This window comes from Eriocheir sinensis, chromosome 6 (genome assembly GCF_024679095.1).
Source record: "Eriocheir sinensis breed Jianghai 21 chromosome 6, ASM2467909v1, whole genome shotgun sequence".
Taxonomy (NCBI): domain Eukaryota; kingdom Metazoa; phylum Arthropoda; class Malacostraca; order Decapoda; family Varunidae; genus Eriocheir; species Eriocheir sinensis.
The window spans coordinates 1,404,631-1,424,599 of NC_066514.1; the positions used below are offsets into that span (position 1 = coordinate 1,404,631).

At 43.6% G+C, this 19,969-nt stretch overlaps 1 protein-coding gene across 9 annotated transcripts in view; it reads right to left on the minus strand.

The window, feature by feature from the left end:
• The window catches only part of LOC126987245 (alpha-N-acetylglucosaminidase-like), a 76,370-nt gene extending 58,493 nt beyond the window's left edge, over window positions 1-17,877 (minus strand). For 7 of the 9 annotated variants that reach the window (XR_007740526.1, XR_007740514.1, XR_007740471.1 and 4 more), the window contains exons 1-8: window positions 17,679-17,877; window positions 16,255-16,497; window positions 14,987-15,062; window positions 13,277-13,404; window positions 9,631-9,818; window positions 6,905-7,123; window positions 898-1,059; window positions 76-141 (exon numbers count right to left, since the gene is read on the minus strand). Coding sequence is in view for 2 of the 9 variants with exons in the window: in XM_050844086.1 (XP_050700043.1) it covers window positions 76-141; window positions 898-1,059; window positions 6,905-7,123; window positions 9,631-9,818; window positions 13,277-13,404; window positions 14,987-15,062; window positions 16,255-16,257 (842 nt within the window). In the remaining 7 variants the exon portion in view is untranslated. Of the gene's footprint in view, window positions 1-75; window positions 142-897; window positions 1,060-6,904; window positions 7,124-9,630; window positions 9,819-13,276; window positions 13,405-14,986; window positions 15,063-16,249; window positions 16,498-17,583; window positions 17,642-17,678 lie in introns of those variants that run through there. The other 2 variants (XR_007740512.1, XR_007740466.1) reach the window with 2 other exon arrangements.
• Between the last annotated feature and the right edge of the window lie 2,092 nt (window positions 17,878-19,969).

Here is a 19,969-nt window from a genome sequence, read left to right on the forward strand (position 1 = left end):
CAAAAGATAAACCAAGGCATGTGTCCTGCTGGGTAAGCTTAAGTAATATCAAAACAAAGTCCACGCAATGCATACCTCGTGTACGGTTCAGAGAAGTGACCCCACGCAGGCAGTTTCGTCACATTTGCATCTGGGAACAGTCTGTAAAATGAGCCTTTATTGTAGGATCTGAAAGCCTAATAGTATAGAAAGTCCTATTGATTTTTTTCAATAAATGATATACATAAATAAATAATGTACAAGACAATAGTCATGAAGTTGTCTTTATAAAATTATCAATGTATTATTAGTTTCAACATATGAATCTCTCATGCGTGGAAAGCAGGAAAGTTTGGTTTAGTCGGCGCAACATCTGTGGTCATATGCCGGAGAGAGACAGAAGGGGAAGGAATTATAGGAGAAGGGAACAGACCCCAGGAGACGGGACACAACCCCCGATTAATACCTGGTACCCATTCACTACTGGGTGGACAGGGGCGTAGGGTATCGGAAAAGCCGCCCAAATTTTTCCACTCCGCCTGGGAATCGAACCCGGGCTCTCTCGGTTGTGAGCCGAGTGTGCTAACCACTGCACCATGAAGCCCCTCTCTCATGCGTGGAGACCCAGTATTACAGAACTGAGCATGTAAGCAAAACCCCAGACTGAAGGAGTTAAAGGTGCCATCAGCTTATAGGTTTTCTTCAAAGTCTAAACCAGTTTTATTATAAACAAACTTATATGGTCATTTTTTTTTTTTTTTTATGTGTACGCCTGTTGCGCCAGTAGGCTCTCCTGACGGGCCTGGATTGTAGTCGGCCCCAGCCCATCATGGCGCAGGCAAGTGTTTATAGTGGCGCCATCTTCTCCTGTCTGCCTAATGATAACAATGATGACTGGAAAAATAAAGCAATAATTACCTTAATAATCCCTTTGGAACATGGCCGGAGAATGCTGGAAGAACAGTCAGCATACCAAATTCTCTCATTCGCTTTACAATTTTCTTCTGGATCTCAAGTCTTTCCTGCATCCACTGATGGGAGAGTGGCCCGCCCCACCTCTCAATGTTGCCCATCCGGCCCCTGGTGTAAAGAAAGGAAACAGTTTGATAAATAATAATAATGATAATTGGTTGAAAGCATCTTCCTGTAGACAATTAGATGGAATAGGAAGGACTACCCAATGAAATGGACACTGCTATTTTTAATTCCTCTATTATATGGAGGGCTTCGTGGTGCAGTGGTTAGCACACTCGGCTCACAACCGAGAGAGCCCAGGTTCGATTCCCGGGCGGAGTGGAAAAATTTGGGCGGCTTTTCCGATACTCTACGCCGCTGTCCACCCAGCAGTGAATGGGTACCAGGTATTAATCGGGGGTTGTGTCCCGTCTCCTGGGGTCTGTTCCCTTCTCCTATAATTCCTTCCCCTTCTGTCTCTCTCCGGCATATGACCACAGATGTTGCGCCGACTAAACCAAACTTTCCAACTATAATGTGTTTTCTTTGGTCTCACTACCATCACAACTTGCCTTTGAATTGCTTTTGAGTTCCTTTTTCATCCCCCCCCCTTTTTTTTTTACGTCATGGCCTATTGCGCCGGTAGGCTTCTTCCCGGTGGATCCTGATGGTCGGCCCAAGGCTTCTTCCCGGTGGATCCTGATGGTCGGCCCAAGGCTTCTTCCCGGTGGATCCTGATGGTCGGCCCAAGGCTTCTTCCCGGTGGGTCCTGATGGTCGGCCCAAGGCTTCTTCCCGGTGGATCCTGATGGTCGGCCCAAGGCTTCTTCCCGGTGGGTCCTGATGGTCGGCCCAAGGCTTAGTCCCGGTGGCTCCTGATGGTCGCCCAAGGCTTCTTCCGTGGATCCTGATGGTCGGCCCAGCCCGTTCTGCGCAGGCGAAAGCGGCAGTGTTTATAGTGGCGCCATCTTGCACTGGCTCATGCTGCCCTCCGGAGCTCATCTTTAATCCTAGAATCTAGAGTCCGGGTTGATAGGTGGTCTTCTGGACAGCATGTGGGTAGTTTTAAGCCACCGGCTTTCGGCTGAAAATCCCAGCTTGGTGGCACCGGGCGGGGATTGAACTCGCGTCGTCCTGAACGCGGCGCCATCACACTATCCATTCAGCCACCGAGGGTAAAGAGGGTTAAGAGAAAGACACTCCCAGGGTTTATAATCTATCAATGATCAATGCCCTTCAGTGCACATATAGTCATAATGCCACATAAACACTCCCTTATGTTTCAACAAAAGTCTCCTAACTACAGAACTGAAAAATCCCAGCTTGGTGGCACCGGGCGGGGATTGAACTCGCGTCGTCCTGAACGCGGCGCCGTCACGCTATCCATTCAGCCACCGCCTCCCCTTAGTCTTCCTTAGTATACTTACCGGCACTGTGTTTTCCATTTCAGAATGTTTATCCGTCATTCTTATCATATCGTTCCACATGGCCAAATCAGCTTAATCTGCCTGCTCTCACTGATCCTCTCATTTCCAAGTCTGCCTTATAATTCTTCACTTTCTGGGCATCTCTTACAGGGGCACTGCATGTACACCTCACCTTGCACCTTTCACCCTTTCCTTGCGCGCGGGACGGGATGCAACTATCCCCTCTGGCGCAGTCAGGCAGCCCAATGGGGGTCTCTTTTAACCTCTGTATCTCAAAAACTATTCATCACAGCTTAAAACCAAAAACACCACTGGAAAGAGGAGGTCCAGATCTTTAGGAGTCGGTAATGTATGCCTCTCTTGCGAGCGTACATGCACGTTCAGGGAGTGTTGAATGTTAACACTTACGTCGGTGCGTGTGGGATGATCAGCCATATTGAGGGAACTGCGGACATCTCTCCTTCGGATTCTGGCAAGGGAGTATTACCAACTGCAATATTTACAACTATTTGGTCAAAGAATCAGTCGGGTGATCGGTAAAGCTATGCAAAAATGTCGCTGTATTGGACAAGAACATCCACCAGTTACTAGTCCGTAGATTTGCCGCGCTGGGCTGATATGATTTTCCACCAAATTTAGTGGAGAACACACTCAATTGGCAATCCTGTGTTGTGAGAATTAGTGTTGGAACGCTCACACGCGGGAGATTTGAGTGCAGGTGGAGGTCACAGCGAGCGTTTAGCGCCACCAGCAAATATGCCTAACACTCCAGCCTCTTCACGTCATCGTTAACGGGCCAAATTTCACTACAGAACATTTCTCTCGACACAAGGAAAGCCATTTCATTGTTAATTATTTTCATCATCTATCTGATTGGTATGCTTAATGACATAGTTGTACAAATGATCTGGACCATAATTAATCACTGTGCTAATAACTTGATTGTACAAATGATTTAGACCATAATTGATCACTGTGCTAATAACTTGATTGTACAAATGATCTAGACCATAATTAATCACTGTGCTAATAACTTGATTGTACAAATGATTTAGACCATAATTAATCACTGTGCTAATAACTTGATTGTACAAATGATTTAGACCATAATTAATCACTGTGCTAATAACTTGATTGTACAAATGATTCAGACCATAATTGATCACTGTGCTAATAACTTGATTGTACAAATGATTTAGACCATAATTAATCAATGAGCTAATAACTTGATTGTACAAATGATCTAGACCATAATTAATCACTGTGCTAATAACTTGATTGTACAAATGATCTAGACCATAATTAATGACTGTGCTAATAACTTGATTGTACAAATGATCTAGACCATAATTAATCACTGTGCTAATAACTTGATTGTACAAATGATTTAGACCATAATTAATCACTGTGCTAATAACTTGATTGTACAAATGATCTAGACCATAATTAATCAATGAGCTAATAACTTGATTGTACAAATGATCTAGACCATAATTAATCAATGAGCTAATAACTTGATTGTACAAATGATCTAGACCAGGGGTATTCAATTAAAAGTCACTGAGGTCCAGTTCTTAAAATTTCCCCCAAGTAAAAGGTCCGAACGGAAGTCCAGCTTGTGTCTTATAGCCGTTCCCTATGTCGACATTTTCATATGGATTCAACAGTATTTATTGTCTATTTTCAATGCAGGAAATGTTTAACAGAGTGCACAGCTAGCTCTTTTGCCCTAAATAAAAGTAGTCCCAGGCAAATAAATTTAAGGCCTTTATTTCAGATTAAAGAAAACAGAAATCTCAGAATAAAATAAATTGCGAGCAGAGCCAAAAAACCCTTTTTTCTCTTAAATTAATGAGGTCTCACCCCCACCCCCACACTATACACTGCCCGCGTGTCGCCTGCTGGCTGCCACCGTCCACCACCTCGTCACCATGGTGAAAGGTGCATGCCACCCAGATACCCACCACGCCCTTTGGTCATACCTGCCACCCTGCATATTAGCTTGACCTTCCTACTGCAGGAAATTGAGAGTGTTCACGCTCTCACTGGCCTGTTGACACCCGCCAGCGTTGCACGGCGCCCCGCCACCCGCCACACCCTCCCTCCCCGCTGTCACCCGGCCGCAGATTGGTCACGGGTCCGGACAGAACCATCGCTCGGTCCGGATCCGGACCGGGGTCCGCCATTTGGTGATGCCTGATCTAGACCATAATTAATCACTGTGCTAATAACTTGATTGTACAAATGATCTAGACCATAATTAATCACTGTGCTAATAACTCGATTATACAAATGATCTAGACCATAATTCCCTTCATCTACATGTAATAGTAGCCGTATTGTATATATTACTTTGCATTATTAATTCGGAATACACTTCGTAGGTACAGCAGCTGATGGTTTTAAGTGGACATTCCTTCAAAGTAGCAGTGAAGTCAATCATGGGTTCCATCATGGCAGATATTCTTCAACGAAAACTCAACTGGGAACGGAAGAAATGATGGAGAGCCAAGCAGATATGTAGTGCAGCGACGGCCTGATGAACGAGCCTCCCATAACCCATTTAGCCAGGGGGGTACCTCTTTGGCTGACTCGGTAAGGAGTGTCTCTCCCGTCACGCTGGTCGCGGGTTCAATCCCAGGCAGCCGGGGAATACCCTCACTTTGTCTTGATTAATTTCTCGTGTTATTTTGATACACGCAGAGGACGTGTTGAGAAATAGGAAGGATAGAAAATAAGCTCGTCGGGGCATTACAGATATGCACCTTGAAGATTAACTAAACATTGCCAACTGGTATTCAGCGTTTAATATATGCAGTATATTTATGCTATTTTTTTTTATGAAATCTACATGATATTTGTTAAGTCATATTTGGTTATGTAAAGGTCCAAAATGTAATTGATACTATGATTATTTACCCTTTGAGATCAAGAGTATATTTCAGGACCTAAAGAAAAGTTTGGAGCATATGCTATATAAGGCTATGTTGCTTATCTCCAGACCCCTGACCCCTCAAGCCTGTGGTGGGAGAGAACCCATTAACCTAACACAGATGCAAACCTGTGGCCTCCTAGAGCCATATTCTTAAACCTTTCAACGCCCAAGAACACAACTTTGACTACGCTTTCACGGGTAGTATAGGCATTTCCAGGGGTAGTTTTTAAACCTTTCACCGCCCAAGAGCGCAACTTTGACTACGCTTTCATGGGTAGTATAGGCATTTCCAGGGGTAGTTTTTAAACCTTTCACCGCCCAAGAGCGCAACTTTGACTACGCTTTCATGGGTAGTATAGGCATTTCCAGGGGTAGTTTTTAAACCTTTCACCGCCCAAGAGCGCAACTTTGACTACGCTTTCATGGGTAGTTTAGGCATTTCCAGGGGTAGTTTTTAAACCTTTCAACGCCCAAGAACACAACTTTGACTAGTCTTTCACGGGTAGTTTAGGCATTTCCAGGGGTAGTTTTTAAACCTTTCAACGCCCAAGAACACAACTTTGACTAGTCTTTCATGGGTAGTTTAGGCATTTCCAGGGGTAGTTTTTAAACCTTTCAATGCCCAAGAACACAACTTTGACTAGTCTTTCACGGGTAGTTTAGGCATTTCCAGGGGTAGTTCTTTGACCCTGGTGGTAGTGTGACAAAGCTTCTGTAACATGAACGTGGAAATAACATTAACCACAACGCTATTGGTATCCTTTTCGGTCTTTGGAAATAGCTGATGTGAGGGGCGGGAGCGTCTGAAAATACCGGCTCTGGATGTCACACCTGTATGCCGACCACTCAGCCACCCCCAGAGCCGCCAGACTGAGAGCCTCTGATTCAGGCTTGGAGTGCAAACAAACTGTGCTAAGCCATTGGCAAGACATTGGGTCAACTACTTAGTGTTGGACGGTCAATTCATGGCTAACATAGTCTTTGCCACTATGCTAGTACTGGCGTGATGCCCGGTGGATACTGAATGAGAATCTGGAGCAGTAATGGAACAATGTAAGTCTATATATACCAAGTCAAGTCACTCTGCTTCAAAACTGCGACTGGTATGTGCAGGAGGCGGTTTTGGGGGCGGAGCAGCTGGATGACGTCACTTGGAACCAAAAAAATAAATAAAATAAAATACCTGCCAGTTCAGGGGTGACTAAAGTTGGGGCCGTATGTGCACTCTGGATGTACATTCTCGCCTCCTTTCACAGCGCGTTCAGGCAAGCCACTGACGAAAAAATATGTCTTTTTATTGTGCTATTGCGTGAGTGTGATTCCATTGCCTACAAACAGTGGTGTGGGGTGTGAGGGAGGGCATGTTGAAGTGACTGATTTAAATTAGTCCGCCTTTCCTCGTTTTCTCTAAATCCCTGTTTCTACATTCTCTAGTTTGGCTCCAAGCAGTGACATGCATAAACTACTGCCGTGTCTCCTCCCATAAACCTGCGTATGACTTGACTCGCTGTATATAGACTTAGGAAACAACCCTCAACAACAAAACAACAATGAAAACAACCACAACACAACTAGAACAAGAAAATACAACCAAAACAATATGAACTTACCACGCAAGAAAAGCATATCCGGAAAAGTGGTCCTCTAATTCTTCATCGGTTAACCCCAACTCCATGTAGACTTGTCGCCAGAGAGTTTCCTGACCCTCAAGTACCAGCGCCATGTTCACACCCATGAGAGCCATTAAGTCAATCTCCCTCTCCCAGCGATGCCATGTCCAGAACGCGTAGGAGTAAGAGAACACACATGGGTTGTTGTAGTGACGGTATCTGTGTTTAAAAGTCATTAGAACATCAGGACAAGTATGGAAGTGACTGGATGATGAATTGCTTGTGTGAATGTGTGAAAGAGATGGGTCATGTGATGGGTTGTGTTTTTATTGTGTTTTTTTTGTGTGTAGCTGAAGGAACATTTTACATCTTTAGTGATTATATATTTCTATTACTTTACATTTTTAGTGATTATATATTTCTATGAACTTTACATTTTTAGTGATTTTATATCTTTTATAGGAATTTATTGTAATATGGAGCTCTAGCCACAAAGAATTTCAATTTGTACGCATTGCTATGTTGCAGACTGACAATAAAGTTATCTATCTATATATCTATCTATCTATGTAAGGAATCTGCAAGAGGCTAGTTGGCCAATACAAGGAAGCTCCATGCTAGGGTTCAGTGCATTCAAGCTAAGAATCATGTAAACAGGGTAATTGGTTTCATCTCGGGGAGCGTCAACAATAGGAGCGCTCAAGTCAGCCTCAAACTTTGCTTAGCACTAGTTAGACCTCATCTTGATTATGTAGTTCAGTTCTGGTCCCCCTACTATAGAATGGATATCAAGATGTTAGATTCTATACAGAGGAGGATGACAAAGATGATTCAGGGGGTGAGAAACTTGCAGTATGAGGATAGACTGAAACATTTAACCCGGTAGCAGTGATGGGCCAAATTTGTGGCTTTACCGTGTAGCAGCGACGGGCCAAATTTGTGGCTTTACTGTGTAGCAGCGACAGGCCAAATTTGTGGCTTTACCGTGTAGCAGCGACAGGCCAAATTTGTGGCTTTACTGTGTAGCAGCGACGGGCCAAATTTGTGGCTCTACTGTGTAGCAGCGACGGGCCAAATTTGTGGCTTTACTGTGTAGCAGCGACGGGCCAAATTTGTGGCTCTACTGTGTAGCAGCGACGGGCCAAATTTGTGGCTTTACCGTGTAGCAGCGACGGGCCAAATTTGTGGCTTTACCGTGTAGCAGCGACAGGCCAAATTTGTGGCTTTACTGTGTAGCAGCGACGGGCCAAATTTGTGGCTTTACTGTGTAGCAGCGACAGGCCAAATTTGTGGCTTTACCATGTAGCAACAGGCCAAATTTGTGGCTTTACTGTAGCAGCAAGGGGCCAAATTTGTGGCTTTACTGTGTAGCAGCGACGGGCCAAATTTGTGGCTTTACCGTGTAGCAGACGGGCCAAATTTGTGGCTTTACCGTAGTAAGCGACGGCCAAATGTGTGGCTTTACCGTGTAGCAGCGACGGGCCAAATTTGTACCATGATATAAACCCCAAAAAATAGATGATACATAATCTGATCACAAATGCTTTGATATATATTATGAAATGGTTTGTGTGAGGGGTGATTTTTTCTCATTTTTCTCGCTTAGAGGGACCATTAAGAAACATGATCCCCGCTGCTACTGGGTCAAATCTGCATTCTCTAGGAAGGCGAAGGTTACGGGGAGACCTGATCAAAGTTTATAAATGAATGAAGGGCTTTAATGAAGGGGATATTTGATTCCCCTTACCGCACTATCCATGACTTTATCCAACCTCTTCTTGAATATCTTTATGGTACTGGCACTCACTACATGACTGCCAAGTCTGTTCCACTCATCCATGACTCTATTGGTAAACTAATTCTTGCCTATGTCTTTGTTGAATCTGAATTTAACTGAAGTCCATTGCTATGTGTCCTGTCTGGCTCTTTTAACAACCAAAACCCTATCAATATCACTTTTATTAACCCGGTAGCAGCGGGGATCATGTTTCTTAATGGTCCCTCTAAGCGAGAAAAATGAGAAAAAATCACCCCTCACACAAACCATTTCATAATATATATCAAAGCATTTGTGATCAGATTATGTATCATCTATTTTGGGGGATTTATATCATGGCACAAATTTGGCCCGTCGCTGCTACACGGTAAAGCCACAAATTTGGCCCGTTGCTGCTACACGGTAAAGCCACAAATTTGGCTCGTCGCTGCTACACGGTAAAGCCACAAATTTGGCCCGTTGCTGCTACACGGTAAAGCCACAAATTTGGCCCGTTGCTGCTACATGGTAAAGCCACAAATTTGGCCTATCGCTGCCACACGGTAAAGCCACAAATTTAGCCTGTCGCTGCTACATGGTAAAGCCACAAATTTGTCCCGTCGCTGCTACACGGCAAAGCCACAAATTTGGCCCGTCACTGCTACACGGCAAAGCCACAAATTTGGCCCGTCACTGCTACACGGTAAAGCCACAAATTTGGCCCGTCACTGCTACACGGTAAAGCCACAAATTTGGCCCGTCACTGCTACACGGTAAAGCCACAAATTTGGCCCGTCACTGCTACACGGCAAAGCCACAAATTTGGCCCGTCACTGCTACTGGGTTAAGCAAATCTCATGGAAGAGGAAGAAGAAGAAGAAGAAAATGAAGAAGTAAAACAGGCAAAACTAGAAGCAGAAAGTAAAAAAACAAAAAATATATAAATTAAGAAAAAAAATCATATGAATACCTGTGTAAGATCTGCTTTTCAATGATCCCTTTTGGCCAGACAGCTGGTAACCTTCCCAAGAGATCAGCCTCCCATGAGACTGAGGCATGACACATATACTTCAGAAAGGTCATCACACCCTGGGCCGCAGAAACACCACTTCCAGCCCACACTCGTACTGGCTGGCCCGCAACGCCTTCCCCAATAACCTGCAACAAGGAGGAAAAAGAGAGTTTGGTTTAGTCGGCGCAACATCTGTGGTCATATGCCGGAGAGAGACAGGAAGGGGAAGGAATCATAGGAGAAGGGAACAGACCCCAGGAGACGGGACACAACCCCTGATTAATACCTGGTACCCATTCAGTGCTGGGTGGACAGGGGCGTAGGGTATCGGAAAAGCCGCTCAAATTTTTCCACTCCGCCCGGGAATCGAACCCGGGCTCTCTCGATTGTGAGCCGAGTGTGCTAACCACTGCACCACGAAGCCCCCTGCAACAAGGAGGTGAATGTATTTTATCGAATATACTTGAAGACTTGATATTAGACTACACAAACATATGAAAATTAAGGTTGATATTATGAGATACTTTCGGTTCTCACATCAACTATTTCTAAAGGTCAAATGGGGGGTCAGTCAGGTTCTAATGAGTGTTTCTTCAGGTTCACGGTACAGAAGAAGGGTCAAACTACCACCAGGGTCATAAAACTGCCCCTGGAAATGCTCACAACTCCTATGAAAGCCTTGTCAAATAGGTGTTCTTGGGCGCCAAAATGTTAGGTTCGTATATAAGACACTTTCACTTCTAACATCAACTATTTCTAAAGGTCAAAGAGGGGGTCAGTCAAGTTCTAATGAGTGTTTCTTCAGGTTCGTGGTACAGGGGAAGGATCAAACTACCATCAGGGTCATAAAACTACCCCTGGAAATGCCCACAACTCCAACGAAAGCCTTGTCAAATATGTGTTCTTGGGTGATGAAATGTTAGGTTGGTATCATAAGACACTTTCGCTTCTAACATCAACTATTTCTAAAGGTCAAAGAGGGGGTCAGTCAGGTTCTAATGAGTGTTTCTTCAGGTTCATGGTACAGAGGAAGGGTCAAACTACCACCAGGGTCATAAAACTGCCCCTGGAAATGCTCACAACTCCTACGAAAGCCTTGTCAAATATGTGTTCTTGGGCGCCAAAATGTTAGGTTCGTATGATAAGATACTTTTGCTTCTAAAATCAACTATTTCTAAAGGTCAAAGAGGGGGTCAGTCGAGTTCTAATGAGTGTTTCTTCAGGCTCATGGTACAGAGGAAGGGTCAAACTACCACTGGGGTCATAAAACTACCCCTGGAAATGCTCACAACTCCTACGAAAGCCTTGTCAAATATGTGAACTTTGGCGAAGAAACGTTTAGTAATACGACCCTAATATTCATTTCGAGGACACACACCAAAGAGTAAAAAAAAGTGTAAATATAAAAAAGAGAATGAATGAGGAGACAAAATTTTAATAAAGGAATTAATGGAGGAAGCAAAACTGTAAAAAGAAGAAAATGCCAATGGAGGAAAAGGAATTTTATTTTTGGGGGGAGCAATGGACAGCAGAATAAAATAAGTGTTATATATAAGGAACAGAGAGTAGGTAGACACTTGGGTTGGGTAGGCGGTGGCTGAGTGGTAGCGTGCTGGGCCCACATTCCCCACGCTACCACCTGGGATTTTTCAGTCACTGCCGAGTGGCTTAAAACTACCCACATGCTGTCCTGAAGACCACCCATCAACCCGGACTCTAGAGGAAACCGTCCAAGTGAATCAAGGAGTTCCGGGGGGCAGCACGAGCTAAGCGAAGATGGCGCCACTATAAACACTTGCCATGATGGGCTGGGGCCGAATACCATCCAGGCCCCTCAAGCAATCCTACCAGCACTATAGGCTATGGGGATAAGCCACTCCTGGAGAGGCATATACAGGAGGCAAGGGGGTTATGCAAGCCTATCAGTGACCCTCCCACGTCCTTGCTCTCCGTTTCCCTATTGTCTCACTAAAGGGGCTATTCCGTGGATCTTCAGTCAAACCACGATTTCCGCTGGTGTGGTTCTAAATTGTTTGTCGTTATTGCTGCTGATGATGATGGTGAGTAATACCGTCATCCTTCAGTGAAATCTACCGTAGCTTTGGAAGATCGTGGACACACCAGAAAACCACGGAATTATGAGAACCACGCCAGCGGAAATCGTGGTTTGACTGAAGATCCACGGAAAATTTGCCCAGTGTGATAGCCCCTTAACACCAGAGTAGTTCAGCATGCCCTCTAAAGTCAAATTCTCTTACTTTCGATACAATATTCCTCAAAATTTATCTGAACTTATTCTGGCAAAAAAGAACTGCCTCAAAGTCCCCATCTGAGGAGTCCCAATGAGAACCACAAATGTCGTCTGGTCGGCCCACTCTTCTGGTATCAAACTAAAAATGTTGATACCAGTGAAGGTCTTATCCGTCTCTCTGAACCATTTGTATCTATTGAAGGATAAAACGATTAGGAGGTTTTACAGTTGAAGCTCTGTGATGCATTATACACTGGGTATTCGATATAGAGTTTGATATATGTGATTTCGCTCATATGTGACTAACCTAAATGTGCCAAGTATTTGTTTTATGCGAGAAAACTTTGCTATTATGCGAGTATCGGCGCTGGTGTGACTGGTTGGTGAGGTATGGTGCGGCAGCGGGTGCAAGTGTTTTCCCGCACTTTCCTCGCCTATAACCAACCTCTTCCTCCGTCTGATCCTAAAGTTAATCCTCAGGTAGCTAATTATCAGCTTACGTCTGTACTAATGTGGTTTATTGTTGCTTTTGTGCTTTATTATTGTGAAACGGTGCCGGAGTAAATAGAGGGTTTGAAAATGTGTCGTGGAACATGACTCCCTATGATTAATGGGATGATAGGTTCGATATATACGAATTCACATTATGCGAGCTTTTTGCAGAACATAACCCTGGCATATAGAGAATACCTGGTGTACATAAAATTTTGGGCCATTAGTTCAAATTACTCAGGTATTTCTCCCCCAGGTGATCCAGTGAAGCTTGCCGTGAGAATGTATAGAAAGTATCGTCCACTGTTCACGAAAAGAAAGCTAATGACAGTATATGAAGTTAGTTATGAAAGCTGAAGAATAAGGAAATTGGGAGGGATTAAACCATACACATTTGCCGGAGTAAATAGTTAGAGGGTTTGAAAATGGGGATGATGGGTTCGATATATATGAATTTACATTATGCGAGCTTTTTGCAGAACATAACCCTCACATATAACAAATACCTGGTGTACATAAAATTTTTGGGCATTAGTTCAAATTACTCAGGTATTTCTCCCCCAGGTGATCCAGTGAAGCTTGCCGTGAGAATGTATAACAAGTACCGTCCACTGTGCACCAGAAGAAAGTTAATGAAACAGTATATGAAGTTAGTTATGAAAGCTGAAGAATAAGGAAATTGGGAGGGATTAAACCATACATATGTGCCGGAGTAAATAGTTAGAGGGTTTGAAAATGGGGATGATGGGTTCGATATATATGAATTTACATTATGCGAGCTTTTTGCAGAACATAACCCTGGCATATAGAGAATACCTGGTGTAAATCAATACTGGGAAAATTTCTGCAGCTTCTTCTTACCTTAAAATAATCACTTTCTGTTCCTCTTCTTATCTCCACTATAAATTCTCTACTCCTCTCGTGAAGAAGACGGCCGAGGAGCCCATCTACGGCTGTTTTCATAACACTAGTTGGGGTTAGACTGGAACCTGCAATCAAAGGTATATTCAGTTAAGTTAAGAGAACACATCCTGAGACGTGCACTGAACTTTGAGGCAGAGGGCAGACGACCAGCAGGAAGGCCAAGGAAGATGTGGAGAAAGGTGGAGGAGGAAGATATGAGGAGGCTGACCGTCACGGAAGAAATGGCTGTGGACTGGCAATGGTGGAGGAGGCTTATGTCCCGTCCAACCCCACCACCATAGGGAATACATGGAGGTTAAACAATGATGATGATGATGATAAGGGTTTGCTAGGATTTCAAAACACCCTGAGGCTTCTATATCTGTATCATCCACTATCATCTTCTATATATGTATCATCCACTATCATCTTCTATATATGTATCATCCACTAGTTTTGAGTGAATCTTGCAATATTTTTCTCAAGAATTTTTTTTTCACTCCTTTGCAAAAATATTGAAGATGACCTCCATTTTTGCAAACACTTTTTGTGATTTACACATTGAAGACTTTATAACCTACCAAGATTGTTAACCTGGTAGCAGCGACGGGCCAGATTTGTGGCTTTACCGTGTAGCAGCGACGGGCCAGATTTGTGGCTTTACCGTGTAGCAGCGACGGGCCAGATTTGTGGCTTTACCGTGTAGCAGCGACGGGCCAGATTTGTGGCTTTACCGTGTAGCAGCGACGGGCCAAATTTGTGGCTTTACCATGTAGCAGTGACGGGCCAAATTTGTGGCTTTACCGTGTAGCAGCGACGGGCCAAATTTTTGCCATGATATAAACCCCAAAAACAGATGATGCATAAACTGATCACAAATGCGTTGATATATATTATGAAATGGTTTGCGTGAGTGATGATTCTTTCTCAATGTTTTACTTAGAGGGGCCTTTAACCTAACCTAACCTAACCTAAGTAACATGACCCCCGCAGCTACCGGGTTAATCTTCTCAGCATCCTCAATGAAAATGCCTTGCCCATGTATGTGTCTTCCGATTACAACTGAACATGTAGAGCAAATAAAGAATTCTTTTAAGGGAATATAAATGATTCATGTTCTGTAGTTAGGAGACTTTTGTTGAAACATAAGGGAGTGTTTATGTGGTATTATGACTATATGTGCACTGAAGGGCATTGATCATTGATAGATTATAAACCCTGGGAGTGTCTTTCTCTTAACCCTCTTTACCCTCGGTGGCTGAATGGATAGTGTGATGGCGCCGCGTTCAGGAGGACGCGAGTTCAATCCCCGCCCGGTGCCACCAAGCTGGGATTTTTCACCCGCCGCCGAGTGGCTTAAAACTACCCACATGCTGTCCAGAAGACCACCCATCAACCCGGACTCTAGATTCTAGGATTAAAGATGAGCTCCGGGGGGCAACATGAGCCAATGCAAGATGGCGCCACTATAAACACTCGCCTGCACCAGAACGGGCTGGGCCGACCATCAGGCCCCGCCGGGAAGAAGCCTTGGGCCGACCATCAGGATCCACCGGGAAGAAGCCTACTGGTGCAATAGGCCACGACGTAAAAAATAAATAAATAAATAAATAAATAAATTAAAAAATCAGGGTCACATGCACATAGGAAAACGTTCTTGTAACTTACCATTTAGCTTTTCCTGAGTGACACCTTCCACGCAGACGGCAAACAACACAACGAAGCCCCAACATTTTGAACCAATCTGAAAATAATAACAGAAAAGAACAATTGTATAAATAAAGAACAATGAAAAATGATAGTACTAAAAATAGATGATAAAATTAATATTCATATAATGCAGGGAAATTTTCCGATCACATGGTTGGCTGTGTCTTTTCTGTATTGTCTGCAAGGCTGGAACCTAGACAGTACATCCTTGTTATGGTAGTGATTCTTGGTTGCCTCTCCAGAGATTAGATGTTAACCCTTCACTACTGGTGGGCAAAAACAGCGCCCCACACAGATACAATCACTTATTGGCATCTATCAAAATGGTGCTGCCTCAGAGTGCCGTCATCGGGGGATTTATTTAGAAAAAGACATATTTTCACCTTAAGTAGAGCATAAAAAAGCTTCATTTCAGGTAGAGTATCATTGCAATACATACCTGTTTTTACCCCACAATTTCCCTGGTCTTCATGGCTCTCCCCACTACCAGGTGTTTTAAGTTTGTGGAGAGGAGTGGAGAGGAGTAATATCTGTTATCTCTCATCATCGCTTGTAGATGCAGTATAAAACTAGAGTAGTACAACAGTATGTAAGACCTTGGAAAGATTATTATTCTCGTGGGGGGAATACTGGAGGCGCGTACCGACTCTCCATATTCACGAAGCATTTTGTGAGAAACAGTACTGGTAAGATGTGACGAGGAGCACGCTGAGATCAATCATAAAAAGTGTCAACCACAGGAGTGAGGTTTGCGTAAGACGTGTTATACCATATCGTCACCTTCGTAAACAAACCCCCTAAGTCAAGAACTGTCAGTATCTTATGTGGCTTAAGATTTACGCAGGAATGAAAAGGTCAATTCACTTTCAAGAGGAGGGTATCAGGACACCTCTCCTCCTAAATTTGACCTTGTTTTTGGCCGCCTCTTCTGATTCTTTTATGGGAGCAGCGATTAGCAGGCTTTTTTTTATTATTGTTTTTTTTTGTGTGCCCTTGAGCTGCCTCCTTTGTTATAAAAAAAAAAAAAAATAAAATAAAATAAAAATCTGTCACCAGAAAAACATGAACTACGTGAGAAAATCGTTGGTTGGGTGAAACCGTAAATTGTCCTGAAAGATTGATGTAAACAAAAACCTGGAAATCACTGAAATATGACTTGGGCAATTATTTTACGAGGGTGACGATATATTTTGAATTTGATAACTCGCCTAAAAATAGTACCTTACCATGTCCCGCGGCCACTCTCAATGCGATCTGGATGACCTTCGTTTGCTGAAGTAAATAATAGATTGTTTGGGTACACTTAACACGGGACAATTTTCTTCTTCTTGGGTGTTTTTACGTTCCCGGTAAGTCCAGTCCAGTCCAGTCCAGTAGTAGGCGTGGGATTGCCTTGGTAATGGCTCCCACTTATGTCTTATTCTTGATTGTTGATTGGGGTTTCAGAGGAAGAGTGAGGAGTGTCCGTGCTGTGGAGCAGAAGAAGAAACATTAGAACATTTTCTGCTGGACGTTGAAGAATATACAGAAATAAGACGAAACCAAAACTTATACAGAACACAGACAACCAAAACAGAGACTACTTAATAGCCGACATAGTAGTGTTTCAACCATTAACTCTGGAAGAAGTTGACAGAAAAAACTGTATCACAACAATATGGAACGGAAGAAAAAAGAAAACTACTACTTAATAGCCGATATACTAGAGTTTCAGGTAATAATTCAGGAGATGTGGGCTCTCGAATTTCCAGGCACAAACTATTTTTTTCTAGGTAAAATGTGGTGCTTTTTCAAGTGGAGATAGTCTTTTTTTCCGGAAACTATTAGGAAAGGGGCTATTTCAATTTTCTTGATCAAGTCACAATCCTAATATTTCGGAAAAACCATCTCCACATGAAAAACACCACAAATTACCCAGAAAAAATAGTTTGTGCCTAACTTTCTAACCTAACCTATCCTAACCTAACCCAACCTAACCTATCCTAACCCAACTATCCCAACCTAACCTAACAACCTAACCTATCCTAACCTAACCTAACCTAACCTAACCTAACCTAACCTAACCTAACCTAACCTAACCTAACCTATCCTAACCTAACCTAACCTAACCTAACCTAACCTATCCTAACCTAACCTAACCTAACCTAACCTAACCAGCCCGAGGCCGTGGCACTGCTTCTGCGACAATCAGTCATGCGCGGTATGTGATAAAGGGAGGGTGTATGTCTCTCGGGGTCCAGGAATAATTTTTTTTTTATGTATTTATTTTTTATATTTTTTATGGTTTCCGGAAGTGAACAGGGTCTACACTATATACTGATACAGAAATAATGCAGAAAACGTGAGTATTAATGGCGGTAGAGAGAGCCCATACCTCCTGAATATTATCCGAGTTTCAACCATTAACTCTGGAAGAAATTGAAGACAGAAAAAATTATACCACGACAATATGGAACGGAAGAAAAAAAGAAAACTGAACAAAACCAAAAGACAAGAACGCCAATCAACAATCAAGACATAAGTGGGAACTGTTACAAAGGCAATCCCACGCCTACTACTGGACTGGACTGTTGTTGTCTTTCAGTTTTGTTCAGTTTTCCTTTTTCTTCTATAGTGGGGGGCGATGGCCTCCTCCTGAGCGGGTCGTCACCTCAATTCACCGTCCGGAAAGCCTCTCGCAGGAGTTGATGGGCTTTTCGTGGATTGTTTAGTGACCACAGTGCAGTTTTCCACGACGTCTGCACCTTGAATGGAAAACACAGCCTTGGAGACCCGATTAATCTTCTCCGTGTAGCAAATCGAGGGAGTGTGGGGCAATGTTTACATGGGCCGCTCTTGCTCTTGCTCTTGCTGTACAGACCGGATTATCGTACTCAGAGCCGCGTAAATACCTGTTTCTGGCCCATAACTGTAGCCAAGAAACACCAGTAATTAACCATTTAAACGATAACTATATATAAAGGCAGTTATTTGGGTAATGAATGCAGTTTTGGGGTCGGAAATTGGAAAACATGAGGCAGAGTACGACAATCTGGCAACGTTATGTAGACATGTGACCCGTTGGAGAGTCAGCCTTCATATCGGCCGCTCTTGCTCTTGCTCTTGCTGTACAGGCCGGATTATCGTACTCAGAGCCGCGTATATACCTGTTTCTGGCCCATAACTGTAGCCAAGAAACAATAATTAACCATTTAAACGATAACTATACATGAGGGCAGTTATTTGGGTAGTGAATGCAGTTTTTGGGTCGGAAATTGGAAAACATGAGGCAGAGTACGACAATCTGGCAACGTTATGTAGACATGTGACCCGTTGGAGAGTCAGCCTTCATATCGGCACACCCTGTATAAATAAAACAACACAAGCAGTATCCATTACAAATCTTCCAATTCCCTATTTTTTGCACACCACATATTTTCCAGAACACTATTCATGGCTTCTATAATTCTATCATTTGCTTCATCACTCAGTCCCAGCGCTCTTGCTCTTGCTCTTGCTGTACAGGCCGGATTATCGTACTCAGAGCCGCGTAAATACCTGTTTCTGGCCCATAACTGCAGCCAAGAAACAATAATTAACCATTTAAACGATAAGTATACATGAGGGCAGTTATTTGGGTAATGAATGCAGTTTTGGGGTCGGATATTGGAAAACATGAGGCAGAGTACGACAATCTGGCAACGTTATGTAGACATGTGACCCGTTGGAGAGTCAGCCTTCATATCGGCCGCTCTTGCTCTTGCTCTTGCTGTACAGGCCGGATTATCGTACTCAGAGCCGCGTATATACCTGTTTCTGTCCCATAACTGTAGCCAAGAAACACCAGTAATTAACCATTTAAACGATAACTATATATAAAGGCAGTTATTTGGGTAATGAATGCAGTTTTGGGGTCGGAAATTGGAAAACATGAGGCAGAGTACGACAATCTGGCAACGTTATGTAGACATGTGACCCGTTGGAGAGTCAGCCTTCATATCGTCACAACCTGTAATAAAACAAAACAAGCAGTATCCATTACAAATCATCCTATTCCCTATTTCTTACACACTACATCTTTTCCAGAACACTTTTCATGGTTACTATAATTCTCTCATTTGCTTCTTAACATTCATCCCAGCAGCAGCATCCAGCCATTCCCTCTCCGTTCTTGCAATCCTCCCATTCACATCCCAGCCCATCAGTGCCACCCTCATCTCCGTCCTTTCTCTCCTCCTTCTTCTTCTTTTAACCTGTAACGCTTTGTATCGCTTCCTATGTCCTCCTCTCTCGTTCCTCCTTATTCACTGCCTTCCTTAAATTTTAGTGTTATGTTATTTTCTAGCCTGAAATAAAGCCACTTATCTTCCCTTATTCAGACATTTGTGCCCTTTTTCCAGCACTACGCGAGGAACTCTTTCTAGTCCATTCCTCTCTGCCTATTACCATATCACTACTCCTGCCACTAATAACTAAGCTCTCTGCCTCTCCTACACGTCAAGCCAGTGGGAGGAGAGTTTCTCATCTGCCCAGCATTAATGGCACTCCTTTAGCTAGAGTTCCTACATACAAGTACTTAGGCGCCCCTGTCAGCTTCCAGAAATCTGTGCAGAGCGTCACTCATGTTCAGGACATCTGCCTTCCTAGGTTAGCTCCTCTTAAGGTTTTGGCTAACAGGGGCCTTGGAGTCGGCATCCCTGTCCTCAGGATGTTTTACCTTTGTGTCGTCAGGTCCCTCATTGATTATGCTGCCCCTGTTTTGGTACAGTTTAGTGCGGCACAACTTCACCCCTTGGAACTTATTCAAAATGAGGCCATGCGCCTCATTCTGGGGTGCCCCAGAACTGCAAAACTTGAGGTCATGAGGGCAGAACTGAATCTGCCTCGTGTTGTGGACAGAATCTGGGAAATTACTTGTCGCACCGTCAGCCGCCTGCTTCGTGCTGGTGCAGTGCCCCTTCA